General features: G+C 41.4%; 1 protein-coding gene across 1 annotated transcript; it reads left to right on the top strand.

Annotated features, from left to right (window-relative positions):
• The first annotated feature begins 633 nt into the window (after positions 1–633).
• Positions 634–20,623, top strand: LOC102017952 (chromosome unknown open reading frame, human C21orf62). The gene is made up of 2 exons (XM_005375674.2): positions 634–918; positions 19,333–20,623. Exon 2 carries the CDS (start codon positions 19,397–19,399, stop codon positions 20,054–20,056), a length of 660 nt encoding a protein of 219 aa, XP_005375731.1. The 5' UTR covers positions 634–918; positions 19,333–19,396; the 3' UTR covers positions 20,057–20,623.
• Positions 20,624–27,416: the final 6,793 nt, after the last annotated feature.

Below are 27,416 nucleotides of genomic sequence, written 5' to 3'. Positions count from 1 at the left end.
TCCCCAAAATTCACAAGTTGAAACCTAATTTCCACTATGGAAAATTGGAGAGGGTGAGTAGGTCACAAGGGTGGAGCTCTCACGAAGGGGATTAGTGCCCTTAGAAGGCGCTGAGGAGCCCAGAATTCTCTCCTTTCTACCATGTGAGGACACGGCTAGGAGGCATTGTCCGTGAAATGGGCCCTCTCTAGACAGCAAATGTGCTGGAGACTTGATCTTGGATTTCCAAACCTCCAAAATGTTGAGAAATAAATGTGTTTTTAAGCCACCCCGTTTATAAGAGTTGGCTGCAGCAGTCCATGTAGACTAATGTATACAGAATTTTTTTTTTTTAACCTACTGGTTTGTGGCTTTTAACATTTAAAAAAATGAACTAAAAAAGAGACAGAACAGAACTACATCTTTGAAGTTGAAATGAGTCCATTTCCTTTTTGGAACAACAATAGGATTTTTTTTTTACACTAGTACAGGCACTTAGCATAAGTAACAATTTATCAGGCCAGAAAAAGCAGAAGGAGTTATGGGACTGAAAGTGTCAAGGAGTCTCAATAGTCTACTTTTAATCCATTTAATTTCCTGTTAAAGTAAAATTTCTTCCACTTGTGTCATTCCTTTGGAGTCAGCAGACAGCAGCGGTCGCCTCTGGAAACAACCCAGTTTACAGCCCAGAAAGATGTTCCACAGTTTCTCTCCTGCTGTGTGGTTGATGAAACTGGTAGGCCAGCCACTTCCTCCTGGTTGCCATGGAAACAGTTAGGCCGCCGGCCCTCAGAAAACGGAAAAGTACAGCATGTGCAAGACCACGCATTCCACCCTGGCTTGCAGATTAAACCAGCTGTCAAGCCCGGGTGAAGGATCAGCGGCCGGGTGGAGGCAGTCAGGGCGGACAGACAAGGCACCACCGTGCAACTCTAAGATGTAAGTAATTTCTCTGCTCTTCTTTTTAAAAAAAAAAAAAAGTACATATACCTTAATAGTTTTTAGGAGCTGCAGGATTGCTATTGCTTGACAGGAAAGTTCAGAGAAAGTTTGAAGAGCCACTCTCAGGGCCACCACCTCATCGCTTTTGCATTTCCCAGACATAAGGTACTCCTATGGGTGGTGGTTGCTACGGAACTCATTTTTGGGCTTCCAAGTGAACGAACTGCCGTTTACTAAGATTCTGCCTTTAAAAGGAAACATTTTTTCAGGGCATTTAAACAATGAAAGAAACGGTCTTCTCATTTAGCCCTTAAATAGATAAACTCAATGAAAGCAAATATAACACATATCTCCGTGGAATCTGAGCTTCTTGGTTCTATTTTTAAAACATTTAACTATATTCTTTGTTAGTCTTCACTATTAAATCAATTAAATGAGAAAAATTTGTCACATCTCTTTCTTATTGCCTCTGCTAAGAAAGAAAAAACTGAGAGCTCTCAAAGCACCATCTTGTGTTGATTGTTTTTTTTCTTTCTTTCCGTCTTTTCATAATATGTTTACTGCCTGTTTATACACTAAGCTTTATGGTTTACTCATTAGAAGTTGTCAGAAGCTAAGGGAAAACAAGAAGTTTAGATGAGCATTAACATGTGGACTGGATAGTTAACTTTGGTTTAAAAAAATCATCGCTCTACTCAAAAGCAGAAAAAATGTATAACTTTTATTTAAATAAGATGCTAAATAGTGAATAATAAAGGCAAGATAAGAGGGCTGTTTCCAGAACTCAGTAGATCATACACAGTTCTGCGTAAGTTTCATTCTTTGGTAAGTATATTTTGGGATACTTTTTAGCAAAAAGTATGTTGGTATATTTGGGGGGAAGCAATGTTTTAAAAGTGCAGTGTATAATATTTATGAAAATGGTATCCTTTAAAAATATTTTTTAAAAAGGCTTTGAAAAATTTCTAGTGAAGAGAGTGATCCTTGAGAAGTTTTTACTTTTGGTTAACTGAATAATGCAATATGTTTGGAAGAAAAACAAGATTTTTCATTAATTATTTTTTGTGACAGAAAGTGGGCATTTTCTGAAAATAATGGTTTCGATACAGTATTTATGAAAATGAGTGCTCTTCAGAAGCTGACTTGGCTTTCCCAATTTTCTTTTCCAAGCCAGTCTTCTATTGCTTAAGACTTATGTAAGATCAGCTTTTAAAATCCAGTGGCCAGCCTCTAATCCCATCACTCTGGTAGGCTGAGGCAGGAGGATTGCAAGTTGGACCCCAGACAGGTCAATTTAGAGACTTAGTGAGACGCTGTCTCAAAATTTTAAAAATTACATTTAAAAAAGGTGTGGGGATATAGCTCAATGAGAAGGCCCTGGGTTTCAATCCTCAATACTATAAAAAAGAAAAAAATCCATCCAGTGTCCAGGGGCTCAATGTCTGTGTCTGCAGGAGCCAGAAAGTTGGTAGGCGCCTGTGGTTAAAGCGGTCATAGGTACCATGTTGGTCTGTGAGCAGCTGCGCAGAACTGTGGGTCTGAATCCCCATGGTTTAAACAACTTGAGGTGCAAACCTGGAAGGCTGGGCTCACTGGGCAACTCCCTCTCCCAAGGCCCTATGCTCAGTAGAAAGGTGTGGGGCACACACATTTTAGTGGGACTTTCCCTATGGTTAGCTCTGAGCTATCATTCGATGTCCCACCGTCTATGCAGAAGCAGCACTCAGCTCATACTGTCCTCTATTCTGACAATGAACTTAAACTTATTTTTAAATCTAATTCACAAATGTTTCTTTTTCAAAGAGTGTTTCTGGCATGTTTATGTGTAACAGCACTGAGTTCATTCCTTTTGTTTCTGCCTCACTTAGTGTGAGATGTCTGTAGACATTTTCAGTTAAAGCCACAGAGTCTATCACAGGACCCAGGGGTGTGGAATATCGCTTGCATCAGCATGTGCCCTTGGAGTGGGAAATGGCACTGAATTTCCACTGTAGCTCCTTAGGCTTTATTTGGCTGTCTGAGCTCCAATCTTAACTAAAACCAACTAATTCTGGGACATGGGCTATGTCATTTAACTTCTCTGTGTCTCCATTTTCTCGTATGAAAATGGGGCTATAATACCCACCTTGAAGATTACTGCAAATATTAAATGCTATGAAAGACATGAAGGATTTAGAACAGTACCTGGAATAAAAGAAGCCCTCTGTCTTAGTCATTGTCTTCATGGGTGAGACAAAAACGCCCAGCACCTACAACATAAAGGAGAACAGGTTTATTTTGGCTCACGTTTTAGAAGTTGCTGTCCTAGTGTGGCCAGTGGCTTCCAGGGAGAAGCAGTATGGTGGAAGGGTCTGCTGGAGGAAGCTGCTCACCTCTACGGCACACAGGAAGCAGAAGAAAGGGAATAGTGAAGGAGATAAACACTTCCGGGTCACGCATCCATTAACCTGCCTCTTCTGACCAGAACCCACTTTCTAACACCACAGCAGAGGTAGAACCCCAATAATCCAATCACCACCCACAAGCCCCACCTCTGAATGCATGAGGCTTTGGGGCTACATCCAGCTATAAACCATAACATACTTATTACATGTATTATTAATAAATAAAAACATGTATAATTCATTATTTCAGTCAGCTTTCAATATGTCTATATCCCTCATTTTTTTTTTTAATTTTAAAGAACATTCTCTCTCATCAGTGGTGATTTTCTATATTTAGCCTTGGGAGCATAGAGTTAAGTGACAGTAAAATACTGATACAGTAATATTTTTCCTCTACCTGTGAAACTGAACTTTCTTGGAAGTCAAGAAGTGACTGTTTGTCAGGTGTACATAGAATACCCAGAAAGAACTATCAAGTAAAATGGTGGGGGAAAGTGCCTGAAGCCCAAGGAAGAGATTAGGACAGTGGTGGCGAACCTATGATGGCGAACCTATGGCACGCATGCCGCAGTGGGTTCTTGTATCACTGAGAGCTCTAAAAGGTTTGCCTTCACTGGGATAGGAGGTAGAGATGTATCTTGGGTAGTGTTTTGTGCAATCACCAAAGGACTGGATGAGTGAACTGAAGTGAAGTGAAGTGAAGTGAAGAGAAGAGAAGAGAAGAGAAGAGAAGAGAAGAGAAGAGAAGAGAAGAGAAGAGAAGGGAAGAGAGCCAGACTCCAAGCTGTGGGCACGAATAGGGACAGAACAGGCAGATGAGACGTAGCCAAAGAGAGGAGGAGCTACGGCGGTAGCAAGAAAAGCAGGCAATCGGGATTCTTTCCCTCATGAAGGGAGTAGGCAACTATGAGAAGTAAGGTTTCAGGAAAGAGGTGAGATTTGAAGACAGTTTAGGAGATGGAGATGGCTTCTTAACAGGACAGAAATATGAATCATCCCCACACCCAGGGCACAACATAAGCAGTACAGAGAGGAATCGATTCCCAGTGGAGAGTAACAAAGCACAGTGGAGCCCAAAGACCACACACACACACAGAACTCATTCCTAAAATATTCCTTACTGCCTCCCCTTTCCTAGGATAATGTACACATTTCCCAAAAAAAAAGATTATTTTCCATGTGTGTGGTAAAGACACTAGAATTTCTCCATGGTTTGAGATCTGAGGAATTCATTTGGGCTTGAGTATACATCATGTCATGGACACTTGGTTTAGCCCTAATCGTGATGCCCAGGTTTTTTATTGGAGCTGCTGTTGCCACAGAATTAATTTTCAGAGTCACCAATAAGATCAGGAAGACTGCTTAAAGTTCTTATTTTTGAATATTGTTTGATTCGCACAAAAATGATGAAGTCTCACAGTAAACATCTTACATTAGCATAGTACATCAGTCACAATTAACAAAGCAACGCAATACATTATTATTATAAAGTTGGAATGTTATTTAGATTTCCTCAGGTTTTTACTGTATACCCTTGTTTGGTTCCATGATCCCATCCAGGCTGCTATAATACCTTTAGTCATCCTTTCCAAGAGGCATTTTAAAGCACTTAAAAATCTTTCAAGAAAGCCACAAAGTTTAAATATCCTTTGGTTCCAATATTTGCATCTCATACCACCAAAGGAAGGCTCTGTTCATACTCTTCTAAAACCAAATCGTTGGAACTTGAACAGAGATGAAAGGAACAGCCTGAGGCTTACATCTTGAGGTAAGAGTTCAAGGTTCTCTATGAGAATGTAAGAATGAGGGGCTGGGGATTTAGCTCAGCGGCAAAGCACCTGCCTGGCAAGCGCAAGGTCATGAGTTCAGTTCCCGGTACCGGAGAAAAACCAAAACCAAAAAAAAAAAAAAAAAAAAAAGAATGTAAGAATGTGCAACTGCAAGAGGAAGGTCTGATTCCCCTTGTATTGTTCAGGAAGCAGGTAATTAAAATGTTCAAGGCCTGCCTGCCTCTTCTTGTTTCTCATCTGCTAGCAGAGGGATTGGAGTCTAATTCACTATACTTGCCAACCTCCCATGGAATACCAGCCCAGGGCTGTGAGCAAAGTTCCCACTGGCTTGGCTTTACAAGACAGAACTCTTCCATGTGCAGCATGAACTGTTAAAATCCTTCAACAGAAGATGGGCTTGGCTGTGCAGGCTGGTAATGCCTGCAAAGGGGAGACTGAGGCAGGAGAATCAGAAGTACAAGCCCAGTATGAGCAATTTAGTGACTTAGCAAGACCCTGTTTCAAAATTTAAAAATAACAAATGGACTGCGGATGTAGCTCGGTGTGAAGGCTTTGGGTTCAATCCTCAGTACTGAAGAAAAAGTCCTTTAACAGACAGCAATGAAGCCAGTGGCTCAGTGGTGCTCTCAGACGTCTGAGAGGTCCATGCAGTTAGCTGGCAGTCTCTGCCCATGAATCCTGCAGCCATGGCCTCATCTGATCTCAGACAGAAAATATCCAGGAAAAAAATTGTATCTGCACTGAACATGGCCATTGTTCCCCAAACTATACAGTATAACAACTGTTTGTATAGCATTTTACAAATGCTGTATTAGGTATTATAAATAATCTAGAGATGATTTAATTATACAGGGTGTATATGTAGATTATATGCAAATACTATCCCATTTTATATAAGGGATTGGAGCATGTCCAGGTTTTGCTATCTGCAGGCTGGAGAAGGGTTCCTGGAGCCAATCCCCTGTGAACCCTCAGGGATGGCTGTACACTGACCCTGCTTCTACTTCCCTGTATCCCTGGGAAGGTGTGTAGCATGAGACAGAAGAACAGTGGTCAGAGCTCTGGCTTTTGGCTCACGGCGCATATTCCAGCCAGGTGTATACATTTTATCCTGTGTTCCCATCAGATTCACGGTGAAGTTCTAAGTCCACTTTGAACCTACAATAAGCTCATTGGTAAAGTTACAGAAAGTTGGGGTGCCTCCTGGGACTTAGCCAGATATCATCCTTGAAAGCCAAGACATTGGAAAATAAGCTCAAATGTCACCCTTTTAATCATATACAATAACTAACATGACCTCCCTGTTGTGGTGAAGCCGTGTGATGAAATTCCCACTGAAGAAGATGAATTTTGCTTCCTAGTTGGATAACATAATACACCCTACTATACTAGGAGGAAAAAGACAAAAGAGAAAGTAAAGGTCCAATAACATGTCCCTTTGACTTAGCTACCGCACAGATTCCTTTGGCTATATAAATATTTGTGGAGGCCTTTCATGTGTCAGGTGCTATGCACAGGACTGGGGAAATGACAGTAAGACAAAGACTTAGTTACATCAGAAGCCTGATTTTCCTGCACATCAGCAGCAGGGATTCATCAGACAAAAAGCAAACTGGTGGATGTCCTAGTCACTTCCTAATCGCTGGGACACAATACCCGACACCAACAACTTAAAGGAGGATTTATTTTGGCTCATGTTTGCAGTCCACGGTCCACCAGCTCCAAGGAAGAAACAGCATGGCAGAGGGGATGGTGAAGGAAAGCTGCACATGTCATGGCTGTCGTGAAAAGCTGTGAAAAGCCTTGCAGGGAGATGCCCTTCCGGGTCACGCTCCCAATGACCTGGCTCTTCTGACCAGGCCCTCCCTCCAGTAGTACATTCAGCTCTGAATACTGCTGTGGATTAATCTGCTGATGACTCCAGCACCTCTATAATCCAATCACCTTCCAGAAACCTCACCTCCGAGCACAAGGCCCTTAAGAGGCCTTGGGACCCTCTGTCGATTTGAGGACCGAAGACAGTGCCCAGAGGTGTCTCCAGTGTGTGCTTCTGCAGGAGCCAAGTGGTGCTGTTGCCTTTCACTCCTCACCTTGCCAGATCTGGGCCAGAAGAAGCCTCTGTCCATTGCTCAGTGTCCTACTTTGTCACTGGGACAGGGGGCGCTTGTGTCCCACATCCCAGAATTCTTGAAGCATAACATGCAACTTGTGCCTGCAGCTCCACTGGACTCAGCCCAAGACATAATCAGGACCAGGAAGACACAAGTGCCATTGCCTGGTCCCTGTGCTCATCCCTGCTTCATGATCCCAGACATCTTCACCATGCTCCCTTTTCTCTTCCTCAACGATCTCTTCCTCCTGGAGATGGTCTAACCCTAACCCTCAACTCATAAGATACAAAGGCTTGACTGACCCCATTCAGGTGACTACTCTGACAGCATTGAGCTTGGATCTTCAGAAAAATAGTGACAGAGCTCGGGACAGTTACAGGGTGACTTATGCTGCAGTCCAGGGAGTGTCACAAGCCATGCAAAGCACTAGGTATACACTGCAGGCCATGCATTTTAAAAAGAGCTGGTTGGTTTTGGTCCTTATATTCTTATATTCTCTGTATTTGTTTTCTAATGCCACCATATCAAATTCCTACAAATTTAGTAGCCTAAAACAACAAATGTGTCCTCTTACATCTCTGGAGGTAAGAATCCAAAGGTAAGAATCCATGACTTGGCTAACATCAAGATGTCAGTAGGGCCAGTTCCTCCTGGACAGTCCATGGAAGGATACATTTCTCATCTCTTTTGCCTTCTAGAGGCACCAGTGTTCCTTGGCTGTAATCACTCCAATCTCTGCTTCAGTTGTCACAGTGCCTTTTTCTTCTCTGTCTTCTCTTGTGTCTCCCTTATAAGAACCCCTGGGATTACATGGGGCCTATCCAGTTGATTCAGGATCATCTCCCCATCTGTAGATCTTTATCTTAATCCCATCTGCACAGTCCCTCTTGCCATACAAGGTCACATATTTACAGGTTTCAGGGATTAGCACATGGGTATTTTGGGGGTCATGACTCAACCTACCTATCATTGCGGTAGGACTTAGAGACTAGAAATCATGTCTCTTGATTATATTCCTTTACATATTTTATGCGCATTTGAGCCAGTAGAAATGGGGATGGGGTAATTAAATTCTATTAATTAATTCCCATACCCCACAATTTACAGAAAGATAGGGTATAAATCCGATTTGATTTGTTACAGGAAAAATCTGGCAAAGAGGCATTTTTATTTTATGCTATGTCTGTTCAGCAATCAAATTTTAGGCTGGCCTAACCACATATAGTGAGTTAACCATGAACAATCACAAAGGCATTTTAAACTGAGTCCTTTTAAGACCCAAATTGCAAGCTTGAAGCTAACTTTGCCATAATTATGACCTATGGAAATATGAATTTTTACTTCCCCTTGTCTAAGTGAGAAAATATACCAGATGACAGCAGAGTTTAGACTCTACACGGTAAATCAAACAAGATGCCGATCACATCAGAATCACAGGGAACTCAGTTCCTGCCTCTCACAATGAACTTTGTAAACCACAATGAAAAGGAAATAGGTGGCTTGACCAACAGAGTGGTAACTTGAGCGTCAGACACTGATAAAGGTATATAGAAATTCACTGGCTCATACCAGCATGGGGGTGTGCTGTTGTGGAATGCAAAGAAGAAAAAAAACAACACTTATCACGTTAGAGAAAACATTGGGGAGAGACCCAAATTAGCTTAACTTGCAACTTTATAAGCTTTGAAATATTAGACAATAAGGAAATAATTCCCTCTTTTAAATATCATCTTATGCAATGTTTACTTCCAACTTACTGCCCGCAGGATGTTTGTGGAGTGGAGCCAAAGGAAAGAAAAATGCTAATAATTCTTTCTCATGAATTTTTCAAAGTCCTGCACCTCAGACCATTGCATCAACCCTCTGTGACCCTCTCAGCCACAAAAGACAGAATAGCCAGCTTCCTCATTGGCCTACGTGAAGAGAGTGATCGCACCTGTCCCTCTGCGGACAGGTGGGAACCTCACCGGGGACAGGTGCCCACTCCTTCTTTCTGGAGCCCGCTGGAGGAGTCTCTAACCCACAACCCTCACATATGTCTTGTTTAATCCTTGCTATCCCTCTAACCAGGGACAAGGTAAGGATAAGGCTTAAGTACAAATACCTTTGGGCAGAAGTGTGTTGGTTTAAGTTACTATGAAAGCTTATACAGGTGATGCTAGATCCTGTCTGAGAGCAGGCTTTTAGCACTGGTCACCTGGGAAGAATGAATGAAGGGATGAAGGGAAGAGGAAGGCACAGCAAGGCGGTCCTGGGCATGGGAGAGATGCTCTGCTCATTCCCACTGGCTCATGGCTCATCTTTGTTAGCTGCTGGGCTTCCTGCAAGTCTAATGAAACCACCCAGAGCTTCCTGATGCAGAGAGAATGAACTTGGCCCTTCTCTTGGCTGTCAGGGAGCGTAGTGCATGTTTCCAGAGTGAGCTTCCCAGCCACACCATGTTGGGATGCTGAAAATGAGATACCAAGCGCTCCCCGGGGTGCCCATCGGGGCTGTCCTGCTTCCTACTGCACTGGCTCTCTGTGTTGGTTACTTTTCTCTTCTTGCTGGGACAAAACTCCTGACACCCAGAATTAAGGAAGGAAAGGTTTATTTAGCTCACAGTGTGTGGAGGTTTCAGTCCATACTCAGCTGGCTCGAAGGCAGAGTGGCAGAAGGCAGCGGGCAACCATTCATGGTGGTGGATGACAGCAAAAGCAGCAAGAGCAAAAAGGGAGGAGCAGCGGAGAGCAAGCCTCTTTCCCTCCTTTATATTGTATGCAGGCTGCCCTCCCCAGTGTGTGTAGCACTCACACCCATAATCCCAGCACAGGACCGTGAATCGATCATAAACTCTAGAAGCCCGCCATGACTGCATGAGGCTTTGGGGGCACATCTAGACACTAACCGTAACACTGTCTCTAAGGGTTGGGTGAGGCGTCTCAAATGCATGCCCATAGGAAGAAAGAGCCTTGTGCTCAACGCTACTCTCAGTCCTACTCTCTTGGGTCTCTCCACCCACTCAGTGAGTCCAGATGTTAAAAGAGACTTAGTCTGGAGTTAGGAGTCAACAAATGGAGAGATATTTATCATCAAAAAAATACAAAAGAGAAGTGTCTCTTACTTAGAACTCACTGTCTCATCTCTCTTGTCTTTCCCCGATTCAGTCTCCACAGTTACTCGTCCCAAACACAACTCAGAACATATGTCCCCTGCTACAAACAGTCACTGCGTCATTTTGGGGTCTTGCAGGGACCTCCAAACTAGATATTGACACCTAAGTCCAAGCCAGTAGGATAGAACTGCAAACATGCAAACATTCATTGTTATTTATTTTTTAATCCCAAATTTTAAAAAAGTTCTACTGCTTATGTTTTGCTTATAATATGGATAATGTGTAAGTAGCTGATATAGGTATGGCATTTGTAAATTAAAAGGCTATATATGTATTGGGGAGGATTTAAAACCTTTTTATTGGTGAGATGACGATCAGAAGAGTTTGGTGACCCAATTGCTGCCTGCATAACATCTAAACTCTCAGCTTGTCCAGGAAGATCCTGTCTAACCCTCTGGTGCCGATGTTTCCAGCCTCATGGGCCCTAAGACATCGGATATGTGCTCTGAACACACCAAACTCTTTAGTTACTCAAGATTTTGCTCAAGTGACTCATATGTCTGCATTGACTCAGCTCTCCCGCCCCCAAACCCATCTCTGTTTAGTCCAAATCTCACCCGCCTTGGGAGTCTTTCCCAATCCTTCTTGCCCAACACTTCGTCTGTATCCTTAGCAAGCACCTCCAAAGATATTGCCTTATAATTGTCCATTTGTTTATTCACAGAGCGTATCCTAAGTTCCTTCGGAAAATTTCAAGTCCCTGAAGGAGACACCATGTCTTCTTCCTTCTTGATTTCCTAAGACTTGATTTCCTAAGACAGGTATTGCCTGGAATTGAGTAAATATTCCTCACATTCTTTTGAGAAAAGGATTAAAAAGTGCAAGTTACAAAACATTAGCACCTGCTGTGACCATCAGGTAAGCTACCTGCTGACCTGCTTTAAACGTCAGTCACTCTGAATAGGAAGACCTACTTTTCCTTTGCACTGTAGTCTAGTGCCATGAAGGAAGGAGAGTGAGCAAGGCTCTACAGTTATGAAGCAGCTTGAGCTTTTGTCTATAGTTCTGCCATCTTCAGGGCCCTGGGATCCTTCACACAATCTGCCACCATATTCCATTAGTCAGAACTCAGTCGCATAGAAATGAAGTCCGGCACTGTGCTGAGAGAGAAGAGAACATGCATATCGATTGGGCAGGCGATGTCGATAAAGGACCCACATCATAAAGCACAATAACTGACCTTCTGGAGCCATGACAAAAACTCAGCGTCAGTGCAATCTAAAATATTAAAGCAAGATGCTGAAAACTATGTATAATTATTATATCTTTGAGTCTTTAAATCACTGAACCTTTTGAAAAACTAGAGCTACTGTTCCATATCAGTTTAAATGGTATTTTTCTGTTGCAACTGAAGAAATCTCAGTAGTAATGAATACTACCAACTAACTGCCTGAGGGCAAAGACTTCTGAATTAGCAGATACAGACACCAGCTACTTCAAAACAAATTCCACACAGATTCCTTTACAATCTAGGATTACTCCCAACATATTTACTTGTTCCAAATATTTATATTTGTTCCAAAAGGAACATCTCAAACTGGATCAGCTCTGTTTATAAGAAGATATTACCAGTAGGGAGATAGTGTGTCTGTTGGAGGACAGCATTTGGACCATTTGCCCCAAACAGACTTGAAATGTCATTAATAATGATGTTTTGAATTCTATAGTCTAAACACAGGAGGTAAAGGATATAATTGTAGAAAAATCTAGAGACATTCTCCAAATCCTTGCAGCAATTAATAATCAAATTTTAATTCAGAAGGGAGTTTAACTTGAAATCAGAAGGGATTTTTATTTGAGAAGTGGTAAAGCAGAGGGAAGAGACCTAAGTGAAGAAACTGGGAAAATATGAGGGATAGAAATTAATGAGATATTCAGCAAGAGGTAGCAAGTCTCAAATATAAATCTGAGCTGTGGTTCTCGGGGTGAGGATGGGAAAAAGCGAGGGTCTGAGCACCCTAAGAAACATACTTTAAAGCTGGGACTTGAAGAACAAGCAAGGATGTCCCAGCAACGCAGTGCCCAAAGTGTGTCCTGCAAAAGTCCTTAAGGATTCTGAGGAGGTAAAAATGAAGGTTCTTCCAGTAAAGGAGATAATTTGGAATTCTAAGTGTATCCCATGGAGCAAGTGTAGTAATCTATTTTCTGTTACTATAATGAAATATGCGAGGTTGGGTACTTTATAAAGAAAAGATTATTTTAAAAATGTTTAGGAGGCTGAAAAATCAAAACAGCATGATGCTGGCATTGGCTTTGTTGAGGGCCTGTGGCAGGTGTCCTCATCGTGGGAGATGGTGGGAGAGAGAGCTCACATAGTGAGACAGAAAGCCAGAGTTCCATGAAACTTGGCTCATTCTTTCATAATAATCCTCTCACAAGAACTAATCAGCATACCCCAAGAACAGTATCAATTCCTTCTGAGGACAGTTGCTTCAGTGACCTACTCACTTCCCACTAGGTCCCACTGTTAAAGGTCCCACCACCTCTAAGTGTCACCACACTGTGGACCAAGCTGCCCACACATGAACCCTTGATGGACAAACTGCATCCAACCCTAGCAATGAGACAAATCTGTGCACAGTTGATATTATGTTAACAAAGTGGTGCCTGGTGTTTGCTGAGGCTAAAAGGAATAAGATGGTCTCCAGGGCATTCACTGTCCCACCCACTCTGTCCTTTTCTATTAATGCTCTCTGATTTCTATTTGCAAACAGAGTCTTCTGCTGTTTCAGTCCATCATTCCAATGTGGCTGATCTTATTCACTGTTTCCAGGACTGAGCATGTGCTTCAGTGCATTTTGCCTGTTATTATTGGGAAAGAGATTTTCCACTCTGAGTGTTGTTCAGCTGGTGGATGATAAGCCTGAATCTACTGATGACCATATTGTCTCAAGCAGGTATGAGCTTGTCCGAGAATGAAGCCCACCCAGGAGAGAGAAGAACTAGGAAATAAGGAGACATCTCTGACAGCCTCTTTTTAAGGAGCTGGATCAAATCACGTGAAATATTCCTTGATTTTTCACCTATGTGTCAAGTTTTTATTTTCATTCAAGATAATCTAAGTTGGATTTCTAAAAACAGCAGTTTAAAGAATTTTGGGAAAAAAGAATTTTGGTACACTGATATTTGTTAAACTATGTTTTCCCATTCAGTTGATAAAATTTGTTGAGTCTTTGCTATGTGCTTAACACTGTGCTGGAAACAGAATATAAGGCCAAAGAAGAATCTCCTTGAGGGTTCAACCTACCTTGGTCAGATACACTTAACATGTTCCCCCCAGCTTGAACCACCAGTGGTACATGCATGACTGTCCCATTGAACTGCTTGCACCACTGATGGTACGAATGGATCTAATTACTTTTATTGGTCTTTTCTAATAGAATGAATAAAAAGTCTATAAATGGACCAGCTCTATTTAGTTGCTTGAATTTGAATAATTACTCCCCAAATATAAATATTAATACTATTCATATCAATTAAAATTATTACAATAATCAACAAATGTGTTCATCTCACTAAATTAAAAGAATTTTTTATTTATTCGTGAATTTTTAAAAAATATTTTCTACATAAAGGTAGCTAATTTGTGCAGAGTGCACAAAACATCATAACATGTTTGGCTTTTTTTGTGGCTACACCAGCAACTATTTTTTCAAATAGTTTTTTATATAATTCTCCACATCACTTGCATCTGCTCCTAGCCAGTCCTAAATAAGCTTCTACAAAGTGAATGTATTGTCTAGTAATTTGCACCCATGGCATGTTTTCACCAGTTAATAGTTTGTTAATAATTAATTCCCTAAATTTTAACCTGGAAACCTTATAAGTACCCCATTGCTGGGGTACATAAATATGTATTTATGACTGTATCACAAATTAACTCTTTAGTTTTTTCTACCATTTTAATGTTTTCCTTAAGAAACTGTAATATGCTAGGGATATAGCTCAGTGGCATAAGTGCCTGCCTGGCAAGCGCGAGGTCCGGAGTTTGATTCCCCATACCAAGAAAAAAAAAAAAAACTGTAATATGATGCTACCTGGTCTGCTAAATCAGCACCTTTTTTTGCATTATTGTAATCAAAGTCAAGATTAGGTTTTATGTTTCCAAGTTTTCCTTCAATCAACATATATGTATGGTTTTAGAAGTTGCTAACATACAAGCAGTTCTTTTACCAGCCCATTTTACAAACTTTACACTAGAAGGAATTTCAAAGTTTATGATTTTGCTGCATTTTTGCTTTGTCTTTGCTTGTACTGGTAAAAATATTTGATTTAGCTGTACTGTGCTGCAAAAATAAGTTTCTCTTTTGAAAAAGTTCTTGTGCTGGGGTATATTTGAATAATATCTGCCTGCGTATAACATGCAGCGTTCAAATGATAAACTGTTCATTAATTTCAAAACAACATCATAAGAATGTCCATGCATCAAAGAGTTTGCCCCTTTTCTAGCATAAACATGTAAATCATAGTTCTACCATTAGGCAAGTATAATTTATACAATTTTATCCCATATTTGTGCCATTTTCCTTTGATGTTTTAGTGAAAATACAGATGTCAGCGCCATAAAATCATACTTTCATCTATCACTACATTTGTCTAAGTTTTACTGCATTCTTAAATGCGCTAATAATTTCTTCCATGATTTTAAAAATTTATACAAGGGATCCTCAGTTCTGCATGTGGTATTGTCAGCAAAGTGAAAACAGTTCAAAATAGCCAAAAATCAATCACAATGCATGGCATTCTTTGTACTTCCATTGGCATACATATTTTTTGCAGGTCAATACAATCTAATACCTGGTAATGGTACTAGTCTCATAATTAGTAGTATACCTATAGAAATTTCATCTTGCTAATTATAACAGATTCCCACCCTTGGTATTTTCTTTTTGCACCAAAGCTGCATTATAGGGTACATCTGTTTGTTCAACTATAATTTTGAGTATATTATCAGATAAAAATATTTATACAACACAAAACGATCACTGCTATTAATATTTCTTATTATCAGTTCTACATTTCACTGTTCTATGTGCTCGTTTCCTATCATCTTTCTTTCTATTACCAGCTACCATTTTTTCTTTTGATCTTCTACCTTCATGTCTAAATCTACACTATGTGCCTGCTTTAAATAAGAGAGAGTTGGGGTCCTACAGGACTGGAGCCATCTCACCTACCTGGTACCGACACATCATTTTCTCTGCATCCCGGCTATCCTGTGCTCCATCACTGAGACTTCCCCCTACACCATAATAAGTCCCTCCTCGGCGCACCGTGGACAGAGATATGGGTGATGTGATGAATTCAAAATTCCTGAATTCTTCCCTCCCTATTTGTGCCCACTGCACATAAGTAGAGTGAATATCTATTTGTGGGAACCCAATAAACTGGTTACTGGGGATTCTTATCCCAACTTGAGCACCCTCGGTAAAGCTTCTGGCATCTGGGCTCCTTCTTCTAGCCTTTGGGCTCCCTGGCACCCAACTATAAGGGACCACCTGAGGTCCAGGAAGATGCTTGAGTGTTGGGAGTCACTTGTGAGTCCCTTTGGAGATTTTCAGTCCCACTTACAAAGAAATTTCTTTTTCCCTTCCTGCCTCTTTTTCATACCTGAAGGGAGGAGGCAGACGTTCTTCCTAGGCTGTGGGCTGATCTGTAGGTGTTCTTCACTCTGTTTCACTTTGTCCCCACCCCCCACCTTTTTTGAGACAAGGTCTCCTATGTAGCCCCATGCTGGGCTTGACCTCACGCTGCCTCAGCCTCGCAAATGCTGGGATTACTAGGCATGCACCACCACACCCGGCCTTCTCTTTCCCATTAAGGTGGCAATCAGGGAGGACCAATGGGATTGACAGCATTCCTAGTTCTGTGAAGGCAGGGTTACTGGGACATGAACTCCTGGAAACCTCTGATGGAATCTGGGACAGCTGATCATCTAAAATTATCTTGAAATGACTGAATTCTTCCCTGTTCCTTACCAGTGGGGAAGTCACCAACACATTCTAATGCTGCTTAGAATAATAAGTCTTTGTTCAGGGAGAACTTTGTTCCAAGTTTCCCAAACTTCTTCTTTTAAAAATGTACCTGTTAGTAAATCCATTAGGAAAAGCCCTTGTCCACTTCAAAATAAATGCAAAACACTATGAAAAGCCCTATCCAGTCCCCCAGTGGAATTTAATGGGTCTCTCTGCTATGTTCTTGATAATCACCTTCATGTTCAATGTATCCCTTCTTGGTTCATCCTTGTTTGTCTTCCTCTTTTGATTATAAACGCCAGGAGGGCAGGATTTAGCTCCTGCTCATTTCTGTTTCTTCTGTTTGACCAATTCCAGGGCCTGGCACACAGCCCACGCAGGCCCTGCCTGGATCCCGACTTGGCTTCCTCCCTCATTCCCAGGGCTGCAGCTTCTAGGTCCTCAGGCACATGCCACACTTGGTTCAGGTCTCTGGTAGCAGAGCCTATTGAAGCAGAATCAGGCCCATTAGAAGATAAGACCCATGAGGGGCTGATATTAAGCCCTGATTATCTGGTTCTAGGCTGGGTCCCCAGGGCTAGGAAAGTGCCTACCACCTAATAAACTCTCTGTAAGCATTAGCTGAATAAATGAGTAGATGAATGGATGCCGTGATGGACGGGTGGATGAATGGACAGACACAGATGGATGGATGGCCAGATGGCCGGATGGATGGATAAATGCAGCTGCAATTGCTAGAAACGAACATCTCATCTTATATTCAAGTTTGTTCAGCTAAGTTTATTTTTATCCCCCTTGAACTCCAGGCCTCTGCTGATAAACTTTGCTTGTCTACCTCAGCCCTTCCATTTTTAGCTTTGCCTCACTTAGATTTCCTTTCGCCGTGTTTTGTCACTTTGTAGCCTCATCTTGTACTCTAAGTGTCGCACGTCTGTTAGGTCTCTTTCCTGTGGTCACCATACTATTTGGACACCTATGTAACGCCTTAGAATGGCCCTCTCACTTACCGTTCCTCATCCCTTCCCGTGGTGACCCTGTCAATAACTGAGGGTCTTCCTCGTCACAGTCTCACTGTGATACTCAATAAATATAGATTAACTGAATTATTTATTTGATCTTTGTCTTCAATCACCAGGTAACTTGGAGAAATTTGATCAGTTTTTGAAACTGAAATCTGATGTCTTCCACCATAATGCTGTCTTACTCCAACGGCACCATAAATTTAAGACCAATCATCTATTACATGGCAGGCTCTATAGGATATTTTCTCTGAACTGCAAATTGATGTTATTCTTAAAATATGAAAGCTTTCCTATCTTACTTAGTTCATTTAATTGCTTATATTATTATATAGTTTTGGGTTTCATAAAATTATTTGAAGAAGTTAATTTGTAAAATTTGTTCTGGGATAGGAATAGATAAATCAAAATAACTGCACTTAGTGGGTGACAATCAAAAAATGGGCAACTAAAACAAATAGACACTTCTCAGCAGAAGAAGTAGAAATGGCCAATAAATACATAAAAATAATGTTCAATAGCTCTAGCCACTAGAGAAATGCAAATCAAAACAACACTGAGATTTCATATCACTCTAGAAAGAATTACTTTTATCAAGAAATCAAGGGCCGGGGATATAGCTCAGTGGCCTAAGCCCTTGCCTGGCAAACCTGAGGTCATGAGTTCGATTCCCAATACCAAAAAGAAAAAAAAAAAAAGAAATCAAATACTGTACCAACAAATGCTAGTGAGGCTGAAGGGAAAAGGAACACTTCTACATTATTGGTGTTAATGTAAACTAGTATAACCACTATGGAAATCAGTGTGGAGATTCCTCAAAAAACTACAAATAGAAATTTCATTGGACCCAGCTATTCCCTCTCTAGGAATCTTCCCAAAAGACTTAAAGACATCATATCACACACTCACCCATGTCTTTAGCAGCATAACTCATAGTAGCTAAATCCTGGAAGCACCCTATGTGTCCATCAGCAGATGAATGGTTAAAAAAAAAATGAGGTATTTTTATACAGTGAAATACCATTCTTCCATCCAGAAGGATAAATGTGAGTCAAATCATAACATTATGAGACCATAATGTTATGTGAAATAAATCAGACACACAAGCTTAAATATCACATGGTTCCTTTTATAGAGAGACCTAAAATATAAATAAAGAGCAAAATAAAAGATAGATGAGAGGAAACAGAGAGAGATCTTTTGTAAGAGAGGTAAAGAGAGGGGAAGGGGTGGAGGAGGGTGGGATAAAAAACGAATTACAATATTTGATGTACATCTACCAACTCCCCATGAGAAATGCAATCACTATGTGCTACTGAAAATTAAAAAGAAAAAAATTGGTAGTCTTTGCATTGTTAACAAAATTATAACTGACTGTTACACAAATATATTTGTAGGGGAGCAAGAAAACACGGACCTGTAAACAGGTTCATAGGCTTAGGGAGGGGTGCAGGCACGTTTGTCTAGTGAGACATGAAAGTTTACCATTAACTAAATGTTTCATTGGCATCCACGCTATGCTGTTTAACAAGCAGTGTGTGGGAAGCTGAATCTTACAAGGAACTGCTTGTCTCCTGAATTCCAGGAAGTCAGAACCTGAGGGGGAGGGCATGTGCCTATTGAGGGTTTATGAGTACAGGACGCTAATAATTGGATGGTTGGCGAATGCGCTTGCTCAAATAGTTCCAAACCCCTGCCCATGGGTAGGATGTGGTAGGGCTCCTTGCTAGGGTCCACTCCGGCTCTCTTGGCACCTTCGTACCACTGTCAGCAGACATCACTGGGAGTTGTATGCCTCAGCTAAGCAGCAGGGTTCAGAGGTCTGGCTGCTGCTTCTCCTGAGCCTCTGAGATCAGAACATTTTTGCCTGCCTGCAGCAGAGAAATGTTTACAACTCCCCACTTACGGGGTTCTTTTTCCATAAGCTGAGTATTTCTGAGGAGCAGCTGTGGTAATCAAGCTGCACGTTTTCTTCTAGGTAAGTTGCAATGAATTGGCTCCTGGAGGAGTAGCAGGAGCGCACTAGCCCACACCCAGCAGGAATGGCCCTGCCTTCCAGACACTGCCTCCTTCTGATCGGCGCACTGAGCATCTTCATACTTGACTGCTTCACCAAAGGTCAGAAGAACAGCACGCTAATTTTCACAAAGCAGAACACCATTCGGAACTGCAGCTGCTCTGCAGACATCCGGGACTGTGACTACAGTTTGGCCAACCTGATGTGCAGCTGTAAAACCGTCCTGCCTTTTGCAGTAGAGCGAAGCAGCTACAGTGGCCATCTGACCATCTGGTTCACGGACTCATCAGTGCTGGGCCGCCTGTTGAACTTCACTCTGGTCCAGGACCTGAAGCTTTCTCTGTGCAGCTCCAACACCCTTCCCACCAAGTACCTGGCTATTTGTGGGCTGAAGAGGCTTCGCATCAGCACAGAGGCCAAGTATCCCTTCCCGGAGCAGAGCTTACTCATCCATACCACTGGGGACGCCGACTCCCGAGCGCTGCCCACATCATTACACAAAGGCTGGCAAACGTGTATGTATATTTCATTCTTAGATGTGGCTCTTTTCAACAGGGACTCATCCTTAAAATCATACAGTATTGAAAACATTGCCAGCATTGCCCATGAATTTCCTGACTTTTCTTACTTTAAAGCCTTCCCAATGCCAAGCAACAAAAGCTATGTTGTCACTGTCATTTACTAATGTTGTAACTGTGTCCAACAGCCAGGAGACTTGGTAACAGACGCGTCATTTAAACAAGGAATCTGGGAACAGGGCCATCAGACAGGTATCCCCACTCACGGCTCAGCCGTGGCCCCCAGCTCCCACTGGCAGCTGAGCCACGCCTACAAATATCCAGCTTTCTCTGCTCTACTCTACACTCAATCTTGGGAGCTATTTTGAAAAGGAAAGTAAAAAGAAATCTGAAACAAATGATTCAGTCTGTAGCCAAGTCTTACAGATCAGCTAGAGGCTAGATCTTTGCAACGGGGAGCCTGGGAAGAGATGTCAGACCAGAAGTACAAAAAGTTGGAGTCTGTAGGGTATCTTCTTTCAGAATACAGGTGTTCCCACTTCTCTGTGGGTGATCTATTACAAGGACCCCTGGTGGATGCCTGAAATAGCAGACAGTACCAAACTCTACACAGACATGTTTTTCCTACACGTACCTATGATAAAGTTTAATTTGTAAGTTAGGTTACAGACTAATGACAATCACCAATGATAGAACAATTATAGTAATATTTGTAATAAAATTATGCAAATGTGCTTTCTCTCCGTCTCAAAATATCTCTTTGTACTGTAGTCACCCTTCTTGGAATCATCTGTAATGATACTTATTGGAAGCATTTTATGGTGGGACAGCATGAAATTTAAAACTTATAAATTGTCTTTTTCTGGAATTTTTCATTTAATATTTTCAGACTGTGGTTGACCACTGGTAATTAGAACCTTGCGGGGAAAACTGCTGGCACAGAGGGAAATACTGTACTGATGTAATTTTTTCTGCTTCATTTTGTGACATTGCCTGGAATTCCCCCAAGTCAGGAATGGTAGATTTCAGGGGGTTGGGGAATTCCACAAAATGACTAGGTTCTCTTAAACCGCTGTCTTCCAAATATCTTGCTAGGAGTGAATGCACTGAGAAACAAGAGTTTTGAGATTTTGTTTGTGGAGGGTAGGAAGAATTAGAACAGGCATGGATTGGGAGGGAAATTAGTACAAGGCACAAGGGTTCTGAAGAGAAGGGTGTAGAAGTGGTAATCAAATGCTATGAAAACAACTGCATATACTGTGTCTCAAAATTTTGTTTGGCCTGCTGCCTAGCCCCAGGGAACATTTTTTTTTAGCCTTTCTTTTTCATTTCCTCCTCCTTGTTTGCATCTCCTACCTTTACTGTCACTATTCTACTTCTTGTATTTCTCTTCTCATTTCCCTGTTCCTTCTGTTTTTTTTCTTCTTGCTCCAGGAATTAGAATTTAGATTAAGATCAGTAGAACTGTTAAACCACATTAAGGGCTAGCTCGGGAATCTAATAATCACTGATCACATTCTCATGATAAAGGCTCAGGTGCTTAAATTACTAGTAAATAATTAATTTTTTGTAGTGCTGAGGATTGAACCTCATGCATAGTAGGCAGGGATTCTACCACAGAGGTACATCCCCAGAGTTTGGTAGACTTTTTTTTAGAAGAGATAATTAATAAAGGAATTTCTGATACTCAGTTCATTTGGAAGTTTAACACTGAAAAGTTAGGATACTTAATATGGCATGGCTAACACAAAATGGCATTATGTGTGTTATAAAAGGAACCAAAGCAACATAGTTTTTAAAAAATTGAATTGGTTCACCATTGTATACAGGAAAGTTCCCCTCACAGAGACCCAACTTTCCACTAGTAGAATGACAGTTGTGGTACAAATGCCTAACTCAGGATGCATTACTGCATTCATGATACCATAATGATGAAAAGAAGTTTTACTGTGAAATAACAGGATGGCCTAGGTTGGTCACTTTCATTATACATCACATTCATCACATTTTTTCCTCTTAACCTTAACAAAGGGTAATTGAAATAACCTAGAATTTATACATTTGCTTAATTGGTGGGGGATTTGGCCATTCAGGCTAATTAGCATGAATCCATAATGTCAGTGTTTAAACTAGGCCAAAACAAAGACTACTATATGAATATTAATAGAAAAGTATAATGACCTCATTACTGGTATTGTACTTTAGAGGTAACAGTAAAGTTACAGTAAAAGACAAAGAAGGAGGGAAAGGGAGGAGAAAAAAGCAAGAGTGATGTAAGTGAAAAGAATAAACACAATTTACTATCTGAATTTCAAAAGTTTTTATCAGTAATGTATAAAATTAAATGATGTTAGTTTCCCGTCTGGTTGTTCAACAATAGTTTTAAAGTCTTTTGCAAACGTTTTGTGTGATTCTTGTGATGAATCATTGTGAGCCAATGGGATCTAAACCAATAGAAAGTAAAGCTGATTTAGTTATATATCTAGACTTGGGTTTCGACATCTGGACTAAACATGTGTTTTGGGTTGTACTGTTATCAGATAAATAAGAGATAGAAAATCTAGCACACAGACGTGAGGATAAATGGCATTTGACACTCAGCAGCAGGGTAGGGAGACGGCAGGGAGTGATGGGGTGGTGGTAAACCAGGGTGTCCCTAAAGGGTGCCCAGAGGGTCCTCAGTGGGTCACCTCCAGCTGAGTGCTGATGTGGGACAAGAGCATAGGGCCACATTTGATGCTTCAAGAGAATTAGGAATTCCTGCTTTTTATGTGAAACTTTGCAGATATTGGCATGCCCTTGTCTGTTTGTTTTCTTTTTTTTTTTTTTTTTTTTTTTTTGTTTTTCTCTGGTACCGGTTTGTTTTCAATAACATCCTGTAGGTCAATAAATTTTGTCACTGGTCCCATCTGGCCTGGCGGTAGCAGTTTGTCACCTCTGGTCAGTGATATGCTGGTGTGCTGGTTAGGCTTAATTGTCAACCTAACGGTATGGAGATACACCCAGTAGATTAGTGAGGCACACTTCCTGTGTGTTTGGGCAGTGCACAGTACTGCAGCTGGTCCCCGGCACCTTCGTCTCTGATTCTGTTCCCTTGCTCTGCTTCCTGGCCGCTGATGAACTAAGTATTTTTGCTCCACACACCCTTCCATCATACGATCCTGCCTTAAAGCCAAATGATTATGGACTATATTCTCTGACACGTTGAGCCAAATAAATCTCTCCTCCTTTAAGCTGTCTGTGTTGGGTAATTTTCCAGGCATGGGTAAGTTAATATTGCTGGTAAAAGTTTAACCACCACCTCTCTAAAAAGAGTAAATAAATTTTTCTGATATAAAGTATGTATAGTACACAATTTATAAATGATAATAAAATATGCATTATTTATTACAAATTAGATATATATAATTAATTCTCAAAGGACATTTTGAATGATTTTTCCTTGCATCCAAAGCCAACCGAAGGTCGCACTTGACTGATATTTTCATTTATTTTAGGAGTAAGAGGAAAGCAAAAAGATAGGTAGGGGGACATCATTTGTTAAGTTGGTGATATGAGCAACTTCTTTGCTAGATCAAATGCTAGTCTTCCAGTATTGGATGGATGTTTGTTTCCTTCATTTTGGGAACCACTTATGATGCAAGAGCTATAGAAACAATACCTTTTGTGTTGTCCTGAGGACTGAACCCAGGGAACTGTATCACTGAGCTGTATTGCCAGATCTTTTTATTATATATTTTTAAATTTTGAAACGGACTTGCTAAATTGCCCCTGCTGGTAGAATCCACCTACCTCAGCTTCCTGAGTGCTGAGATTATAGGTATGTGCCACTACACCCAGTCGGAATAATACATTTGTAATTAATTGCATTTCTCCATCACACTCAACAAAATAATACATCAGAGAGTGATATGTAGTGTCCCAATTTCAGTGGTATAAATATTGCCACAATAACTGATTTCAAGCCACTAAGAGAACACCGAATTGAGAAAAGGAGGACATCATTAGACAGCAAGTCCATGGTACTGAGTAGGCACAAGTAACCTGAAGAGCATGAATAAAAGTACAGTGCAGCAAAATAATGGAGAAGCCACGAGTTCTGAACATTAACTTTGTTTTTGTTATGATTTATGTAATTGTAAATCTATAGAGTTTGATTCTTAATAATGACCACAGTTAATCAGCTTGCAAAATTTCTGAAAATTTAACAGTGAGATCTTAGGAGGTGGGAAAAATCCATGCCAGCACTCACTGACTGGGAGAAAGCAATGCTAAAGGAACTTCTGAAGACCATGAGCCGTGTGGGTGCAGGGCCACTTGCAGTATAGAGAGGTCCATTTCCTCCACAGCCTGTGCCCGAGGTGGAAACATCAGGGCTCTCTTCTTACTTTAGTGAGCAGCCCATCCTGACATGAAGACTTGTGATCGTCCCTAAGATGGGAGATGGTGAAGTTGAGGAGCTTAGAGCCTTATGAGAAAAATGATTTAGTGCTTAAAACTTGAGTGAACCTAAGAAAATCCCCCAGAGGGAGGAAGGAGTAAAAGAATGAAGAAAAGATATGAAGAACATTTTACACACATTAAGTTGGAAAATATGGGAATCAGACAATCACTTTCCATTTCCCATCCTTTCTTACTAATGATTTTAGCACCTCCCTTTGTCCAGAATTTACAGGAGGCTGTTTATACATCTGATTTAATTTCTTACAGAAAATATGATGTGATGAGGTATTTTTGTATAATGCATTTAGATTTGAACAGTCTCTAGTCACAACTCAGTGGTGCATGAGGTTTTGCTCAGTTGGACTCCAGAAAAGCAATGAGAGGCTCTAAGGAGGAGAGAACCAATCATAAAGCCCCACTGACTTAAATGGTACAGCACAAACACATGGCAGTTTGTAAAACTGTATTTAAACATTCACTTATAATAAGTACTTTTTGTTTTTTTGGTTTTTTTTGGTTTTTCTCCGGTACCGGGAACCGAACTCACAACCTTGCGCTTGCCAGGCAGGTGCTTTGCCGCTGAGCTAAATCCCCAGCCCCAATAAGTACTTTTTGTATACATGTTGTACTTCAATAGTTTGTAAAAGACGACAATGAATAGCATAACTGATACTTAAGTAATTATCAGAATTGATAAGTATGGACACTTATCACACTTAATTGCAAAGAAACTGTGAGCTTCGTAGTAGGTTTGCTGTTAGTAGTAGTATTGGCACCATCCCTGAAACTTTTGTTTGCATTATATGACTGTGTAAAAGTCAACACAGTGAAGTTTTTGTGGGGAGCTAGGGCTCTAACTGTGGAAAATATCAACTCAGGGAGAAAGTATTAGGTTGGAGCTAAAGGTGTTAGTACAAACTCCTGAATTTTTATCAGTGCATGTTGATTATACAGAATAATGGGTTTCATTGTGGCATTTTCATAATGCATATTACACACTTTGATCAAACCCACCTCCCATTTGCCCCCTTCATCTGCTTTCTCTTCTCCATTAACAAAATTGTGATTTTTAAGACATCTGTTTCTTAGCTTTAACCCTGGAGAGGGCCTAGAAGAAATGACACTCAGTAACAAAGAGAATATCCGATACCTGAATTTTGTACTTCTCTATTAAAAATGAACAAACACACAAAAATAGGGTCTTGAAGAAAGGGCTGATCCCAGGTGCTGGAGCAGCAAAAACATAAGGTGAGCCCGGAATGTCTTACAGTGATCGAAAGTAAGAAATCCCCCAGAAGTGGATGGGAACGTATCAAAAGCCTACGCGAGCCAGTTTAGAGGAGTATACTGACCAAATTAGGGACAATGTGAACATTAAAATGGGTGGGAATGGGTTATAGCATATTGCATTTGAAAACGATCCCACAAACCTGTACTGTCACTAAAAAAGGGAGGAAAAAAGCTGCAAGGGGCAAGAGAAAATTCGGCTACACAGAAGAAGGGCTATTAATAAATCCAGAAGGAATAATAGAGATATCAAATCACAAATACTGCTGGGAGTGGTGGTGCGCATCTGTAATCCCAGCATTCAGGAGGCTGAGGCAGGAGGATTGTTGCAAGTTTGAGACCAGCCTGGGCTACAAGGTGAGCTCAAGTCCAGCCTGAACTGCATAGGGAGACCCTGTCTCAAAAAGACAAAAACAAAAAACAAAAAAATCACAAACACTATAGTAATAAGAAAGTCTTGAAAGTCTTTCATGGACGCTAAAATGACAGGAAGAAATATCTGCAACCTTCATACCACCTAGAAGTACCATCATTCTACAGGTTACTTATTATTTGTGAATGTTATTCGTACTTTGCGGAAAGGTCTGTAACAGAGTGATTGAACACCTGAGTGATTAAATTTATCCTAGAACAAATGTGCCGCCTAGTGGGATGCTCGGAGGACCATTATCTGTGTTCAAAGTATTTTTGCAAAAAGTGTCAAATGCGCTTCTAATCCAAATCTAAAGTAACAGGCAATCTTTAAAAACTAAAACAGAGGCAGGCCGCAGGCGCCCGCCCCGGGAGGCCACGCAGGCACCCGGGGAAGGCAGGCAGGCTGCGCGGGCGCCCGGAGAGGCAGGCAGCAGGCGCCCGGGAAGTGGCGTGGAGACGTGCACTGGCCCTTGGGCCGGCTGCCGCAGTGCAGTCGCAGTCAAGAAACGCCATGCCTCAGAGAAGCACTGACACAATAGGCCCTCGCGGACACATGCGTGAACCATCCCACAATGGAGAAACCTCTGGGAAAACATGCCATATGACGGGTCGCTCTTGGCCCTGCCCCTGAGAGCCAGAAGGGTTGGAGTCAGTGGAGGAGCAGCTGATGAACAAGAACTCGGAGAAACCAAGAGAACCAACGCCCGATGACTCAGAGGTCGAGCTGACTGGGAATTCGGGAGCCATTCAGGAGCTGAAAACCAGGTGGACCTTGCTCAATACCTGGGGAGACCCCCTAGAGGCCATTCTTCCCCTAACTGTACAGGCTGTGGTGAGGAGCGAGTGGAGCTCCGGAGAGGTCTGCACCAAGACTTCATGGATTACATGGGCGCCCAATATTCAGATTCTGAAGAACTGCCTTCATGGAGAAGGTGCATGTCTAGGTTACCTGGCTGGGACACTTTGCACCTGATGGTGCTGAGACTGACTAGCTGCCAAGGACTTCATCCACATGTTCCTGCCGACTGTGTTGACAGCTGGGGAGAGGACACTAAGTAGCTGCAGGATCCCAATGCACTGGGAGGCTAGAGAGAACAACCCCTGCTTTCTTAGACAAGAGGCATTGATAAAGCATACTTTCCTGGATCCCAGGTCAGTAACAGGACAAACTGTTCTTAAAGATAAGTTTATTACTCAGTCAGCCCCAACTAGTAGAAAAAAGCTACAAAAAATGGCTTTTGCCCCAGATGGGTAGCTCACGTGAGATGTTAGTAAGAATTGCCTCCTCAGTATTCTATAGCCATGATGAGGAGGAGGCCAAGGAGAGAAAACAAAGAGACTGAGAGAAAACAGCTGCCTTTGCTGCAGCACTAAAAGAAACAG

This window comes from Chinchilla lanigera, unplaced genomic scaffold (genome assembly GCF_000276665.1).
Source record: "Chinchilla lanigera isolate Chin_1 unplaced genomic scaffold, ChiLan1.0 scaffold00006, whole genome shotgun sequence".
NCBI lineage: Eukaryota > Metazoa > Chordata > Mammalia > Rodentia > Chinchillidae > Chinchilla > Chinchilla lanigera.
Note: the sequence above shows the minus strand (reverse complement) of the source record. Positions and strands in the feature narration are given on the sequence as shown.

Excerpts from the sequence above, each read along its gene's own strand:
- LOC102017952 (XM_005375674.2), top strand. The coding sequence starts at position 19,397 with ATGGCCCTGCCTTCCAGACACTGCCTCCTTCTGATCGGCGCACTGAGC.